The sequence below is a fragment of the Trachemys scripta genome, chromosome 1 (genome assembly GCF_013100865.1).
Source record: "Trachemys scripta elegans isolate TJP31775 chromosome 1, CAS_Tse_1.0, whole genome shotgun sequence".
NCBI classification, from domain to species: domain Eukaryota; kingdom Metazoa; phylum Chordata; order Testudines; family Emydidae; genus Trachemys; species Trachemys scripta.
Window position 1 is genome coordinate 335,838,707 of NC_048298.1, and position 17,032 is coordinate 335,855,738.

At 42.8% G+C, this 17,032-nt stretch overlaps 1 protein-coding gene across 1 annotated transcript in view; it reads left to right on the plus strand.

Annotated features, from left to right (window-relative positions):
* Nucleotides 1–17,032, plus strand: part of PPME1 (protein phosphatase methylesterase 1) — a 40,772-nt gene that overhangs the window by 18,335 nt on the left and 5,405 nt on the right. Inside the window, exons 3-13 of the mRNA XM_034759201.1 lie at nucleotides 1,400–1,492; nucleotides 5,348–5,405; nucleotides 6,069–6,120; nucleotides 8,506–8,660; nucleotides 9,388–9,478; nucleotides 9,938–10,003; nucleotides 10,797–10,932; nucleotides 11,814–11,943; nucleotides 13,057–13,101; nucleotides 14,349–14,413; nucleotides 15,434–15,501. Of these exons, the coding sequence (XP_034615092.1) occupies nucleotides 1,400–1,492; nucleotides 5,348–5,405; nucleotides 6,069–6,120; nucleotides 8,506–8,660; nucleotides 9,388–9,478; nucleotides 9,938–10,003; nucleotides 10,797–10,932; nucleotides 11,814–11,943; nucleotides 13,057–13,101; nucleotides 14,349–14,413; nucleotides 15,434–15,501 (959 nt within the window). The remainder of the gene's footprint in view (nucleotides 1–1,399; nucleotides 1,493–5,347; nucleotides 5,406–6,068; nucleotides 6,121–8,505; nucleotides 8,661–9,387; nucleotides 9,479–9,937; nucleotides 10,004–10,796; nucleotides 10,933–11,813; nucleotides 11,944–13,056; nucleotides 13,102–14,348; nucleotides 14,414–15,433; nucleotides 15,502–17,032) is intronic.

Consider the following 17,032-nt stretch of genomic DNA (forward strand, 5'->3'; position numbering starts at 1 on the left):
CAGCTCCTCGGCAGCAGGGAGTCTGGGAGCCCCTCTCAAACTGGAGCTCTCACCTTGACAGGCTCTCTGCCGTGCAGCCAGGAGCCTGGCTGGAGCCAGGGCTGTCGGGTTCTAGCTCCCTGCTCTCTGGCAGGTCCCTGGGAGTCAGGTGCTACTGGCTGCTCCATTTCATTTCTTAGTTCTACTTTTTGTTCCAATCAAAAGATAAACTTTTTTTCAAAATGTCGGGATTCCCCTTGGAACAGACATTTTCTATTTTAACCAGCTCTAGTCAAGTGACTTTTTCAATCAATCTGTGTATTAGAGCCCAGATCTCCTGACTCCCAGTCCAGTGTCCTATCCCCGGCGCACACTACCTTGAGATCAGTGGGTTTTAACCTTTTTTCCATTTGCGGACCCCTACACAATTTCAAATGGAGGTGTGGAGCCCTTTGGAAATCTTAGATCGGGGTCCACGGACCACAGGTTGAAAACCATTATTCTACCGATTTGCTTCTTTTTTAGCTGGCTTTCCAGGATATGCAGATAGCTGATGTCTCCCTACAGCTTAACTTAACAAAGGCACCATACTACCTCATGGATTCCCAAGGGTAATTTTATTGCCCAGAGGGATACGTAGAGGTTTGTCTGTTTCCTCAGTCAAGTAATGGGAGAGCGTGTTAGACAAAACACCAGTTTGTGGTCCCCAATGGCATCCTGAGCATTCCAAGCTTTTAACTTAATTTTTTCCTGTTGATTTGCTTTCTTTGATGTACATTACGTACAGATACTGTTTTCATGGCAAAGAGGGTGTGTGATGAGGAGGTAAGGAACATAAGAGTATGGGATGATGGGGAGGTAGGCAGTATAGCTAGGTGGATAGTATGGGCTAAACTTTTCCCTTGGTTGTAGTTTGATCTGTAGATTATGTATTCATTTGATTACTTAAGAATTCGCAGTTATCAGTCTGAGATGCAACAGATTCTTGTCCCAAGATCAGGCCCAGTATTAAAATTACTGTTCAGTTGCGAACCCCGATGTACACAGTTGCAACACGCCCCTGTAGGAACCCTTCTGTATTTACAATAGTTTAATACATTTAGCAAACATTCTAACCCAGCAAGGTAGATGGCGATAATACAGAATATACATCTGAATATCCATATGCTCACCCTGTCCCTTGTCGACCAACCTGAAATATTAGCCATTATCTTCCTCATCACCATCACCTTCCTCCTCCTCATCAGTGGCCATCATTCTGTACAAACCTATTGAAGCTGAACAGAGGGCAGAATTGGGGCTTTCTTGTGTACAGAGTAATAAAAAAGTGCTGGTGACCTTGTATGTGCTGTGAAGGGTCGAACTCAGTAGCTTGTTTCAGATAATTTTATTAAGAAACATTGTCCTTAACTGTTCATACACTTTTCGAATTTATAAAAGTGGATCGGAGGGCCCTGTCTTACTTTTGTTGCATGGCGGAGGCCATTCTGCTCTTTCCTGGGCTGTGTTCAATGTAAGTAAGTTGATTGGAAGTAGAAGTACAGATATACGAGTGTTGCGTCTTCCATCCATGGATGACATGAAAATACGAAGCCCTGCTAAGCATGGGAAAGAGAATTCAGAAAGGTCCTTGTAATCTGCCTGTCTGAACTCCTGTATTCAGACTCTTTATCGCAAGCAGTAAATATATTTTATGAACAAAACACATCAAAGGCCGAGCGTCTGCCAACAATTAGGATGTGGCGCTTCATCGAAGCAAAAGCCATCTCCGTTCCTCTGACCTGTTTTAATTGGAGAGGCCAGGATGTTGCTGGTCACAGTTAAACCAACTTTTTCCCCCAGATTGATTTTCCACAAATAACAGGAAGATGTTATTGACCATCTTTAATGGAGAGGAATAAGTTTGAAGCTATCTTATTTTCACCTTGACAATACTGGTGTTGCATTGATGACACCACATTATGACCAAGTTTGAATGTTAATTCAGAAAGCCTCAATGCTTGAGAAACCCTGAAACCCAACCTGGTGTTGCGTCAATGGGAGCAAGTTTCATGGCTTAACTTTTTCCACTCCAGCAAACTTTTATTTATTTATTTATAATATATATATATAATATATATAAATAAAGCCTACAGGTTCTAAACCCAGCTAATAGCAGGATGTATAGCTGTACTGGGACCCTGACCTTTAACCCAGCAACTCTAATTGTGGATCTTGTGCCCGGATGGTGGGTGTCTCCATCTCTTGTTCTAGTCCAGGGGTCAGCAACCTCTGTCATGCTGCTCACCAGGGTAAGCACCCTGGCGAGCCGGGGCAGTTTGTTTACCTGCTGCGTCGGCAGGTTCGGCCGACTGCGGCTCCCACTGGCCGCGGTTCGCCACTCCAGGCCAATGGGGCCGGCAGGAAGCCGCTGCCAGCACATCCTGCGCTGCTTCCCGCAGCCCCCATTGGCCTGGGACGGTGAACTGCAGCCAGTGGGAGCCGCGATAGGCCGAACCTGCCGACACGTCAGGTAAACAAACTGGCCCGGCCCGCCAGGGTGCTTACCCTGGCGAGCCGCGTACCAGAGGTTGCTGACCCCTGATCCAGTCTGTCTAAGGTTTTTATAGGGCAACTTTTAGTGAAGTATCCGTGAACTTTATAAAAACCTTAAACAGATTAGATACTCAACAGTCGCATGCAGTTTTCACCATGCTATTAGTCCTTGTGCAGTTAGGCTGGTACAAAGTGACACTCTAGACACTATGAATAAAGGTCCACACAACGAATGGGAATGAACAAATGAACAGTTTGCAAGCATTTCAGAGTCCCAAGCTGATCGCCACTGAATAAATTGGAGGGCGTACACCTAGCCATGAATCATGTTATAGTCCTCAGTTAAGAGGTGGGGTGCTGTAAAAATTCCAAAATATGTGGGGGATTAGGTCAGGTACCTCACAAGGATTTGACAGGCTAGGTTAGTTCTTTTGCATGTATAGCCTGAGTTGACCCACATCTTGCCATACATTGGAGGTTATACTTTAGTTGACAAGTGTTTTTCAAATCAGCACTTCCTCATTGAATTCTATAAAAACAACAAGGAGTCTGGTGGCACCTTAAAGACCAACAGATTTATTTGTGCATAAGCTTTCATGGGTAAAAAAACCCCACTTCTTCAGATGCATGGATTTTCACGCCATGCATCTGAAGAAGTGGGGTTTTTTTAATCGGTGAAAGTTTATGCCGAGATAAATCTGTAGCCTTTAAGGTGCCACCAGACTCCTCGCTGTTTTTGTGGATACAGACTAACCCGGCTACCCCTCTGATAATTGAATTCAGTGTTATCACTTGCTTATAGAGCACTAGTCACTGGGATGTGTGACTCACTCACTCTCTGCTAATTTAATACTTTATCGACATGATATGTGAGCTGCTTACAAATTCTAAAGTTAATCACTGGTTTTTAGACTGGATGAGATAGGGTTTTGACGAAACCCAAATTTACATTTTTCTTAAGTTTTGAGCAAGAGAGCCATCTTTATTTGCAAGCAACTTCCATCCTTTCTAAATTTCTACTTCTGATAGCAGGTTTAAATACTGCTATCTGTTACGCCATAATGCACAGCAAATCGGAGTTACTCCACTAAATTCAGTAGAAGAAACTCCAGAGTTACACCATTGTAACTTCTAGTATGTCAATTATCTATGCAGTTACTGGACTTGGCAGTTACATTGTATAGGATGCATGTCATTTGTCTTTGCCCTAGACCCACAAAAACTATGTAGCTGGAGAAAGAACTCCGAAGACAATTAGTCCATTCCAGTCTGCTGTCAGTATCGGTTTGTTCCCTGTGTATATTTTTTTTAATGAAAGTTTGCTCTAGTCATTCATATGTTAAATGTTTAGGATGAAATGTATATAATTTATTTTAAATAATTGTATGGGTAAAGACTGTAAATAAAATTACTACAAGCAGAATCTACCTATCTTTTTCTCTCTCTCTCTTCTCATTGGTCTAACAACTTATTGGTAAATGTAATGGTCATGGATGTATTTGTTCTTGTCTCACCAAAGCAGTTCTGTTCTGGTAAGTCAAGGTCATGAGAGAACTTCCCTTACTATCACATCATTCAGATTACTATTTTACATTGTGATTTTTAGCAGATGACCTCACAAACTGCTGGTTAAATTAATGCTTAGTTTTTTACCATTGGCAAACTGGGGTTCCAAGTTGATTCTAAATGGTCTAAAGTCAGTTTCTGGCTGTAGTCGTTCTCTAGATTGTGGCTGCCACAACTACTTTAGAATTGGGAAAAGGAAACAAAATGTAGTAATCAGAAGGATGTAGTTTTCATGGCCAATATCTCATGACATGCTGGGCCAGAAATGAATGATCTACATCAATGACAGAAAGGGATTCTCATATCTGAATGGTCTAAAGCATCCATTTCTAGCCCTAGCAGGTATGAGATACTGTCTTTAGTCCCTTGGTCCAGCATTGTATTTTCCCTGGGCTTGAATTAGTAAGTTCTGAAACATCAGGTCAGCGTAACTGTCAGTCTGCACCTATCAAGTAGATGGTGCTTTCTTGCTCTTCCTTCTGTTAAGAGCCTTTCAACAGATTTCACCACTACCACTGAGACATGATTTCAGCGATTGAGTTCCCAACACACAATCCTATTTTTGAAGCCTTTTATTCAGCACAGAATGCTACTTAATCACCATGGTTCGTGAAATAACTTCTGTAAATTTAGATGGCAGGAACAAATAATGAGGCGTGATCTTATTGCAGCCTGGTGTTACTTTAAAAAGCCTCCTCGTTTGCTAGTAACCCAGAGGACAAGAACGCTGAATTTGGGATAGTTCAGTGTTACTGTAAAATTCCATTCTTTGAGAGCGAATTGAGTCTGTGCTGTAAACCAGCTGCCATATCTTCTTGCCTACTGTGGGGGCAGTGCTAATTTTGGAACATGTGAGGGCTTGGAAGGGGAAGTATCACTTCAGTGTATTGCTGCACTTCAGTTTTTAGAGGTGTTGTAGAGACTGAAACTTTTCTCCTAAGAAATTTGATTTCTCATTTGTCTGAGATACGGAATGTGCGGGGGGGAGGGGGGATATCCTGTAATCAATTGACTGATGGTGAAAGGGATGGTGCTCTTTATTTACTAATTAAAGATCACTTATACTAAATATTCTTGCTTCAACTTTGACTTCCTGGCTACTCTATGCCCCATGTCCACTCTTGCCTCGGCACTGTCACTGACGTTTCTTTTTGACGCACTATCTTGGCTTTTGCTTCTGTTGCAATGATTCATTTAATATTGTGAGCCCCTTTCTTAAATGAGGTGTGGCAGTTTTCATACTATACATCTTTGTCCCCTCTTGCAGTCTGCGATCATTAACAGGATTCAGTGTAGGATTGTGGCTTTAGATCTCAGAAGTCATGGTGAGTAATTAGACTTAAAATCGAATTCATGTTCCAGTATATTTCTAGTTACTATTTGTTTACATTTGCATTTAAATTAGATTTTAACTGAATTACCCCGTCAAAAAACTGAGTTTATAGACTACCTATGAAATAATCAAAGCATTGCTACTTGATAGCCAAGGTGGGGATGAAAAGAATGTGGCCCATGTAATTCCACAGTTAAGCTAGTGTGGCTGCTGTTATATAGAAGTGAAGATTCCACATGCCTGAATATTCTGCTCCAACTTGATTCCCCATACAGACTGGGATCAGTAGTCTTGGTGAGCCCAACTACCATGTAAAAGATGACTGTGTAGGCAGCCCACGTTGTAGGAACCTAGGGATGATCCTCAGTCTTAAATTGCCAATATATGACCTTTACTTGGGCATAGTTTCCCACCTCTGAACTACAATGCAATAAAGTACCAAGCATTTTTATTAATCTTTATCGTTTTAATTATCCAAGATGACTATGAAGAGATGATGCAAACACAGTTATGATTACCGAGTAAATATATACAGAAAAACTATTATATCGGGGCTTATAGTTGCTCTTATTTAACTCCTGAGGATTCTGAAGATTTTTAATCTGCTTTAATAATGTCTTTTTAATTAAATTTGATTTGTTTTTTTGCTTCACAGGTGAAACAAAAGTTAGGAATCCTGAAGATCTGTCTGCAGAAACTATGTCAAAGTATGGAGGTTTACATTCTCTTTAGCCATTTCAGACTTTCCCAAATCCTTATATCTTCTCAATTCTTTGTTCCTTCATTCTTAACAACTTTCTACCCATCTTCAGTTTTCCTTCTATGAAGACGACATACATGCCAGTCATGTAAGGGGGCACTAGAACTTAAGCTGAGTTCCACTTTTCATTCTAATTCATCCTTCTCTTAGTTGCTCATAACTTTCCTTGCTTTTTGGAAAGTTTGAGCACATCAGGTTAGCTGCAAGTTGAAATCATAACTCCAACAGTTGATGCTAGATATTTCAGACCTGACTTGTTCTGTAGATCTCCCTGAAAGGTAAAGCTGGTGAGGAAATTTCCTTTGATTTAAAAGTTAAAAAATTAAAAAATCCCCACTTCAGATGCATGGAGGAGAACTTATTATTAGTTATTTATAGTCTCCTTTGTTCCTGGAAGAGGTCACAATACACACAATATACACATTGGTACATCTCCAGTGAAGCCACACTGATTTACACCAGCTCAGGGTCTGGTTCTCGTATTACACTACAGTGAGTAGAGTATCTTGGTGCACTGTGCCTGGCTTAAATGCAGGGAAAATCCCTTTCCATTATTATTTCAGCCTGTATTTCAAACAACGCTTCTTATCCATCCTGATGTGGGTCAGTTTTCTTTCCCTTGAAAGATTCCTTTTCCATACCTGTCCTTCACCCTTGGGTGAAGGTTGAGTGTGATTCCTGCCCGGTTTGGAACCACTATGTTGAGAAAACGTGTCCTGCACAGAATGAGACTTTCAGGCATGGTGAGAGCGGCTTAATCAAATTGCAGTGACCTGCTTCTGAGCACAAACCCTTCTTTTGTGACAAGCTGTGAGAGAAGCAATTACCATCCACTAAAAATACTGTATAATGCCCACATTTAGTGCAGAGAGATTCTCCTGAAGGTTACAAAGTCCTTCATACTAACAGACCCGCTTGGTTTGTTCCAGGGAGGCCATCTGTGAAATAGATTTTGACTTATTGTGCACCTTCTTGCTGCTCTCACAACCCGTCAGCTCCTGATGTGCGTGTGGGTGTCCTGAGGAGCTGCCATATGCAATGATCGTTTTTCAGATCTGGAGCAGCGCTAATATGGGACCACACAAATAGGCAGCCTTTCATTTTAAACCTTCCTGCCCTCCTAATGATAGATTTGAAAGCTATTTCCAATTTGTCTTTAAACTGGAGCATTAAACTGTCACTAACTTGTCAGATTCCTAAATCCTCCTGCATTTTCAAAGGAAACGGTTTAAAAAAAAAAATCAGATATTTAAGTAATTTTTTTTACCCGTTAATACTTTAAATTATTCTTCACCACTGATGCTATATGTGCCTGTTTTTCTAGTCTCTTGGCTTGGATAGAGAAAACAAGCTAGTCAGACTTGCTGTGTGACTTCATGCACTAGGAATAATGCTCTCTGATTCCAACACGTAAGAATGGCCATACCAGGTCAGACCAAAGGTCTTTCTAGCCCAGTATCCTGTCTTCACTCAGGTGCCCCAAAGAGAATGAACAGAACAGGTAATCATCATCCCCTGTCACCCATTTCCAACACGTATGGTGAATTGTTATAGCCAAGAAAGCCTGTATGCATTTTTATTTTTATTTTTATTTATTTATTTATTTTAGTTGTCTCTTAAACTACTTGCTATCCTCTTTCCAAAAGGTACTCAGGTACTGCAGTGCCAAGTGTGTTCTAAGAACCTGAATATAACAGTATGCTTGGTGCTTTATCTTCATACCGGTCCATAATGTCCCTGCCCCAAAGAGCTTCTCTTCCAGAGAGAGAGAGAATGTTTTGCTTCTGTTCTACATGCCCAGCCTCTTGCAATCTTGGTGGCTGGGGTTGGTTTAGGTTCTCGTTGATTAGGGTTGAGAATGCAGTACACTTCTCCTGACCCCAGTTTATTCTCTCCTGCAGGAGAATTGATTAGTTCTCTCACCTCATCTGTAGTTCCTTTTGTGCTCCACAGACCTGGGGCAGGGTGGTCTAGTCTCCCACGTTAGACGGCATCTCCTGTTAACAGAAATGGGAATGACATTCTTATATCCCTGATTCAGGAAAGCACTTGTTTAATGTTAAGTATCTGCTTTGAGGGCTTTCCTGAATCCCTGGCCACTGATAAGAGAATGGACTTCCATATCTATTACCATTGGGGCAGATGGTTTAACTTAAAAGGCAAGTGTGCAAAGAAACTCAGTATTAGGAAAGAGTAGGAAATAAAAGCAGAGGGTTCAGAGTAAGTTTATCAGATTGAATTTTTCCATTCCCCTACCGATGCGTTTTTACAAATCTGCTTCAGAAACATGTTGGGGAAGAATGCCAACCTTCTGTCTCTCTTCATTTGCCAGAGATGTTGGAAACGTGGTTGAAGCTATGTATGGGGACCTCCCACCTCCAATCATGCTGATTGGGCACAGTATGGGTGGGGCCATTGCAGTGCACACAGCAGCATCCAATTTGGTACCCAGTTTATTGGGTCTTTGCATGATTGATGTCGTGGAAGGTAAGTTTTTTATGTTCTTGGACAGTATCATTTTATGTTCTGTCTTCCTCTCTCCTCCCCTATTAACTTTGGGCCTGGGAGGTCTTTCTCAATTGTGTTAACCGTATGAAGGTTTCTCTTCTCTCTAATGGATATGCCAGCTATTGTATAGTATAGTTAGCATCACATAGGGCTTTTCTTTTGGTTTTCCAAGCTGGACTTGTCCATTTGAGTTTGTTTATCATGACTGCAGTGCGACACCCATTCTTATAACCAGAACCACGATCGGTGGGGAGTGTCTTACTGAACCATATAATATCACCGCTGCTCTCTACTGCCTAAAATATCAGACCTGTTCAAATATGACATGTTAACCCTCTAATGGCAGCAGCGTACAAAACTATACAAGCCCTGATACCATTACAGCTAATGGAGGTTTTGCGGATAGATTTATTGAAATGATAGAAAACCTGTAAGAGCTGTTAAGAATGTGGATGAGGGAAGCAAAGAACTTACAAATTTGCTGACCTGGAAACCAATTTTTGGAAAAAACTGTGTGAAAGCTGGTTTGGAGCAGCAGTATAGTTCACGACTATAACTCTGTTAATCAACTTACCTTAAATCCTGAAATTTGTCTCGGTTCTCTCCCTCACACAGTTCACACTGTCATATATCAAGACCTTTGAGAACCGTTGGGAAGGATGTTGTCAGATGTTGGGTTCATTTAAGTCAAAACATTTGTTTTTAGGCACAGCCATGGACGCACTGAACAGCATGCAGAATTTCTTACGGAGTCGTCCCAAAACATTCAAGTCGATTGAGAATGCAATTGAGTGGAGGTAATGGGCAAGTTTGTGTACTCTTCAAAACTCTTCGTTGTATTGTTAATTCTGCAATTGATCTTGGAGGAAGGGTGGTCTTGCGGTTAAGACATTGGATTGGAGCGCCAGAGACCCGAGTTCTATTCCTGACTACCAACGCAATTCCCCCATCTGCAGAGTGGGCATTAGACTTCACTGCCCTGCAAGGGCATTGTGAAGATAGTCATTAAGGATTATGAGATGCTCCTATCACAGTGACGTGAGAGCCATATAAACATCTGGATAATCCTAGCATGCTGGGAACTCTAGTGTTTGTAGGCCACATCTCTGTATTCAACATGAGTGCTTGAAGGGTGAACTTGGGAGTGCTCCTATTATTACTTGACCTGTTAAATATTGAATGATACTAGATTAATGTACCCAATTGACCCTTGATGTTTGACCATTTTGATTCCCCCTTTTCCCTTTTTTTCCTAGTGTAAAAAGTGGACAGATAAGAAATCTCGAATCTGCCAGAGTTTCTATGGTTGGCCAAGTCAAACAGTAGGTTTTGTTTTCTAAAATCTTCTTAAATGTTTTAAGATCTCAAATTGGTAACAGAGCATAAGTGTACTTTAAAAAAAATCAAATCAATCTTCTAGCAGATATCCACTCCTCCTTTTACTTACCTGCCAAGGCTGAACACAGTGGGTGAAGAATGTAGTACTAAACCATTTACAACCATCCACGGTCCTATGGTTAGGAATGTCACAGTCAAAATTTCACTGGGGTGGAATGTAATTACCCATCAAGGATTAGAAAAAAATTTCCTGTGCAAAAGCCATTTGCACATGCAAGTGGTGGAGCACAAAACAATGGATGTGCAATGGCCCATGCGAAGATGTGCTCACACCAATAGACTAGCTGGATGCCACTTCAGAAATTTGGCCCCTAAATTCCTCCTGCCAATTCAACTGAATATAGTATTTTTCACTTGCTGTCCTCCTGCTGCTGTTCATTGTTAAATAGCTCTCCGTTGCACTCCAAAGGTGGTGGAGTTGAGTGATGATGAAAGTAATCTGTCTATTGCATTATAATCCTATACAACACCATGATGCTTGCCAGCAGCATCACATATTTCTATTGTTTATATTCCAGTATTGTCATAAACTAATTTTGCTTGTTTGACCTGGACTCTTCTTTTCTTTTTTCTCCTTGATGTGGTAGAGCCTCAGATCAGCCAGTCTCTCTGAGAGAGTCAGTTCTATCCTTTAGGTGCAGGCAGTCTCTCCTAGAATCGTTAAGATGTTGCTTTTCACGATGGAAAAGGAATCAATTTCCAGTCCTCTTTTACCAGGTGTGAAGATGCTGCTAGTCCTGAGGTCCCTAAAGCTATAGTGGAAGGGATTATTGAGGAGGAGGAAGAGGAAGAGGAAGAAGACTATGAAGGAAGAGGATCTGTTAACAAAAGGAAGAAGGAAGATGATACAGAGGTGGGGAGTTTCACTCTCTTCTGCTAGAACTAATGTCTTCTAGTCTCTCCATCTCTAGGGTATTTGGAGATCTACAGGGAGCAAGAAGGTGGCAACTATGCAGCCAGCAAAGGAGATGCTTCCATGGAGCTAGGTGCCTAGGGGACAGCATGTAAAAGTCCTCCAAAGAAGGAATAGTGAGCAATTGTGCAACTCTCATTCAGGGCCTTAGTGTAAACAGGAGAAACTCCTGTGACTTCATTGCTTACTCCTGGTCTGAGTTTAGGCCTTGGTCTCAGACTGCTGGCTACATCGTGAGTTACCACTTGAAAGTGTTTCTAGATGTTCATGAACTTGGCCATTGTACATGGTCTAGAAGAGAACTACTGTCCTGTCCAGTAAGTCACTGTGTGCAGGGTCCTGACTCTATTTCATAATATTATAAAGGCTCATCAGTTTCTGCTGGGTGGTATAGATCATGTGACCTGACAGACTTAGTCCCACAGGTAAAGCTATTGGTGCATGGTGCTGCAAAACTATCTTGCCCAGGCTTCGCTGAAGGACAGGTCCAGGTGTTTTTGTGTGTGAATTTTTAGTTCCAGTGAAAGATGGCAGATTGACAGTCCTGGAAATTGAAGGTGTCTCTTGCTCACCACATCAGGTACAGCATGTGCAGACCCATTAATTTACTGTGACATGGAGCGAGCACGTTTAGGATTAAGAGGATAATCCAGTCTTTGCGAGCAAGGTTGCCTAGTTAGGGCCACATGGGGGGGACAAACTGACATTAGAGCCACGTCAGCATTTGACTTGGTGCTTTTGCTTTGTCTTCCAAGTCACGCTTTGGTGAGTTTATTCTATTTCAGTTGAATACTAACGCTGAGCTCTTTGTCCCATTGTAGACAAAAAAAGAACATCTGTATACATGGCGAATCGAACTGTCGAAAACAGAAAAGTACTGGGATGGGTGGTTCAGGGGCTTATCTAACCTCTTCCTCAGTTGTTCTACTCCGAAGCTGCTGCTTTTAGCGGGTAGGTGTTTCCTTTTTCTTCCTAGTTAGAACTGTCATTCACTTTGATTACATTCAGCCTGTATTTTAGAGGAGAGAAGGGCAAACCAGTGGCTAAGATACTGGTCTGGGTAGGGTTACCATGCGTCCGGATATTCCCGGACATGTCCGGCTTTTTGGGCCTCAAATCCCCGTCCGGGAGGAAATCCCAAAAAGCCGAACATGTCTGGGAAAATAGGGACATGTGGGGCTGGGGGTGATGGGGGGCCGGCGGTGCTGGGCTGGGGGCTGGCACTCCAGGGCCCGAGCCAGGCTGGAGACGCTGGGGCGGGGGGGGGTGGTAGACTGGGCCGCGCCTCTTCCCCCCAACCCCCAGCTTACCTGCTGCCTGCTTCAGGCTTCCCACGAATCAAATGTTCGCGGGAAGCAGGGGAGGGGGCGGAGTTGGGGTGGGGGCATGGGCGGGACTGGGGCCGGGGCCCCATGGAGTGTCCTCTTTTTGGACACTCAAAATACGGTAACCCTAGGTCTGGGCATAATATGTCTGGCTTCTATCCTGGCCCTTCTATGTACTTTGAGAGACTGGGCAAGTCATTTAGTCTCTCTGCTTCCATTTCCTCCTCTGCAACATGCACACAGGAATTGTGGGATTAGATATGTGTATTGTGATACTATGTCTCGGCTGTCTGACAGGGTGTTGCAATTGTAGGATTGAGCTAATGTTCTGCTAGGAACTGGATTGAGACCCACGCCAACCCACAGGAGTAATCACTTAGTTACTGCAGACCTGGGCTGGATTTGAACTCATGACCTGAAGGTGAAAGGATCAGTATTCCAAGACCAATTCCTATCACCCGTCAGTCCCCTGTGATAGGGAACACTGAGTCTCCCATGGCTGAGTGCCATTTAAAGATGTCTGGGAGGATGGATAAATGTTCCTTCAAGTTTTTGGCAGTGATCCTCTCCTGTCACTGTGTGCTCCTGATTTGCAGCAGGGAAACCGCCTAGTAGGTGCTGAGATGCTGTTTCTATTCCATTTTTCGCATCAAACATCTTTTGCAAAGTCTTGGCAGGACCTGACTAGACACTCTCTCTCCCTGGCTTCTCCCCAATACATCTGTTTGCTTTATTCCAGGTGTTGACAGGCTGGATAAAGATCTAACAATTGGACAGATGCAAGGTAAATATTTAATACTGCTAGCTATAATGCTCTTTCAGGAGACCGTTTATGTTGCAGAGCGTGAAAGAGAGCTGGAGAAGAAGGCTAAAATGGTCCTGGCCGGGGCAATCTATATTGAGACAAACAAGTATTAAAGAATGTAGTTTATTCCCCAGAGTAACGGTGTGATCCCTTGTCTATGATTCTCTCTAATGGAAGCTAGAGGAGTTATTAGATCTTGCCAATCACCCTGTTGCTAATGCAGGGCTTTGGTAGTGCTTTTGTTCAGTCTGGTATTAAATATTCAAGTGACGGGGCTTTGTCATGTCTCACGGGGTTCATTCAGTGATCTTCAGTCTTGCCATTAGAAAGCTTTTCCTGATTTTTTTTCAGTCTGTTTTCTTTTAATTCCATCCCATTGTGTCTAGTTGCACCACCTGCTGCCACCTGAAACACACACACACACACACTTCTTTCTTTCTTTTGACCTGGCAGACTTCTAATAATGCTTGAGAGACGTGGCAGGGGAGGTAATAACTTGTACTGGACCAGCTTGTGTTTGTGAGAGAGACAAACTTTTGAGCTTATGACCTGAAGAAGAGTTCTGTGTAAGCACAAAAGCTTGTGTCTTTCCAACAGAAGTTGGTCCAATAAAAGATATTCCCTCATCCTTTGTATAACGTCCTGGGACTGACATGGCTACAACAACCTCTAATAATGCTTAACAGTTACATTAGCACCTTTCTCTGCCCAGTCCCCATCACTGATTTCTTTGGAAATTGGCTATTGGAAGGGAAAATGGATGATTGGATAAAGGTCCTGGTGTGGTAGGTCTGACAGTTACATTCATGTCAGGAAGATGGGATGGCATTTAATACGAAGCTCTCGGGAATCAAGGATTAGGAAGATAGTGAATGAGCATGGTTTTAGTTAGTTCAGAGCTCCTGCACAAGTAAGAAGGAAAGTTCTTGCCTCCTGCAGAAGTTTTGTGCTCTACATATGCTGCTGTTTGACATCTGGTGTCAAACAGCTTCCTGAGTCCTCATCAGCTAGATATGACATTGGGGGTAACTTGTAAAGAGTTTGAGATCTCGAGTAGAAATGTCCATAAAAGTGCAGAATATTTTTGCACCTTAACAAGTTCAGTCCCTGCCATTAGTCTTTATAGTGAGTTGGCTTCTGCGGTTGCATGTAACGCATGCCTGAGTCATTGACAGGGAGGGATACGGTCACTCTAAAAGCAGTTGCACTGACTGTTTGGTCTGCAGGAAAGTTCCAGATGCAAGTCCTCCCTCAGTGTGGCCATGCAGTCCACGAAGATGCTCCAGACAAGGTGAGCCGCAAAGCGGGGCGAGCTTTGGTAGCAGCCCTTTTATGAGTTAGATGCAAAATGGGTCATCACCAATACGAAACCGAGGGCAAACCTCATGGGCCTTAGGTGCACCACACCTATAAGGGGACCTGGTTCCTGGTAGAGCAGATGGGACGAAGTCATATCCCTGAAGTTGGCTTGAGAGCCTGGACTGGCCAAGACTTCAGCCTTCTTGTGAGGAGACAGGTCCCACCTACGTTACCGCGTTAACTGTGTCGGGGGCCAGTTGTGGTGTATAACTGACTCAGTGATAACAGTAGTTATGATGTGGCATGGGATTTTCCATCCTTAACTTCTCTTAGGTTACCACAGCTTTTCCCTTCCCCCCTCCAGCCTTTAGTGCAGGTGGCTGCTTTCCTGGAGGGATAATGTCGTATTAAAACTGAGTAGTTAAAATTTAGAAAACTTCATATAAACATTTATTTGTAGCAGTTTATGTACTGACAAACAGTGACTCACTTATGCTAGTGTGCAAGGAAATAAAATGGTAGTGTGGACTGAGCACGTCTGGAAATGAGCTTCGGAGTTCTTCTCAGCTCTACTATTGACTGTGTGGCTTTGAGTCACTTAACTGCTCAGTGCCTCCGTTTACTCCCTTGTAAAATGGGGATATTTTTACCTATCACAATGAGTTGTTTGGAAGAAAAGTTATTTGTTGCTCTGAGTTAATCCTTAAAGGGACACCAACTTAAATCACAATTCTTTTTTTTTTTTTTTAAACTACTATAATACATGCCTAAGAATTACTGTAACTGAAGAAGATGGGGGAGGGAAATTTTTTTTGCCAAGTGTGCACTTGATGTATGGTCGGTATTATATAGACATTTATCCCTTTTGTGAGAAGTTTCATACACAGGCGGGGGGGAACTGTTTAAAACAATGGGAGGAAGGTGTAGTATTTTAAATTTTGAAGCTGACCAGACTTCAAGTTGACTATGTCCCTTTAAACTCTGATTCCTTCCCCCCCACACCTCTCTTCAGGTTGCTGAAGCTGTTGCAACTTTCTTGATCCGTCACCGGTTTACAGAACCAATTGGTGGATTTCAGTGGTAAGGATCTCTGGGTGCTAGGGCTGCATGAATCTCTTCCTGATCCCCATGGAAGTCTTGCGTTCCTTGTGTGTATCCAGGGTGGGGAGAGAGGAGTATAACAAGTGGTTGGGTGGGAAAGGAAGTAAGGATCAGCTTGGAGCTTTAATGTAACGTTAAAAGCAGCATGGAAGTATACAGCCTAGATCATACGCAGTATTGTATTTCATGTTCAGTGTGTAAAGATTTCACTGTCTCTAAACTTCTCATATTCCAACTTCCTAATTGTAATAATAAAACACTCAGACTTTGAGGGAGAAGACGACCTGGGCCTGACCTAGCTGATTTCTTCCTTTGTGAGGGAAATCCTTATCCCTGATGGGGCAAAACTAGCAATTGCATTGAATTTTGTTAAACGGACCCAGTCCTTTAGGACCCAAGAATGACCTATGTAATGTGGTGGAGACTGTCTTCCAATTTCTAAACGTTGCTATGGCTGTTCTTGTAATCTGGATCTCCATCGTGGAAATACACAATTTCCAGCATGTTTCTTCTGCCAAGAAACATTAGCAAGAACATACATTTAAAGCTTAAAGCTGCATACTTTGCTTCTCAGATCTCACGGCTGTGTCACCCACAATAGTCTAATGTAGTCTCCCATCATAATGAATTTCAGCAGCCAAAGCTCCTCTCTTGGCAGTGTGGTTGAGCCTAGATAATGTAGAAGAAACACCAAAGGTAAATGGAATGAACTCTGCAGGCTGCTGCATGTTGATTGCCAGGGTCTCCTAATCATATTGACAACAGGCGATACTGACCTGTTGGTAGGGGGCATTGAGCTGCTGGAGGGACATCTATCAGATGAGGTGTGAAATAGTGTTGTCCTGACTGCCTGTCATTACAGGTCTATAAGAAAAGTCGGGTTAACCCACGCGTCGTGGGCAATAATTCCGCTGTCCCAAAATTCCTCCTGAAGACTTAATTGAAGAAAAACTTTGGTTTAGAGTTACTAGGCCAAAAAAGTTATCGCGTTTCATCCCTGAAGTGACCGTATTTTTATGGGAAGTGGTATCAGTGAGTGAGTGAACCCATCCCGCGCTCGTCAGGGTGAAAGGCGGGAGGAATGTAGAACCGTTAACAATATGCATTGGAAACTGAGGACAGGATACAGGGTGTGGGTGTGCTTTAAAGCAACGGAAGTGGGAGAAGTCACCAGGGCAACATTATGCTGCGTCTGAGTCTGTAGCAGGCTTTGGCAAGCTATTGCTGGGAGGATTATAAGGCATTAGTTTGCTGCTGCTGTCGTGGTTGTACTTGTCAGCAGCTTCGAAAGAGGTGTATCTGAGGGATGGGCAGTTTGTTATACCTACTGTGGTCTGCTGCTTTAAGCCATAGAGAGCAGGATAAAACACTAATAGTGAGAGCTGTGTATCTCTATTGCTGTTCTACCTGCATGCACCTAACCGGGACATTGCCCATGAAGACTTAACCTACATTACAGATCCTTTGAGTTTCAGCTTTATTAGCATTAGTGAGTTATCTTGGGTGGTGT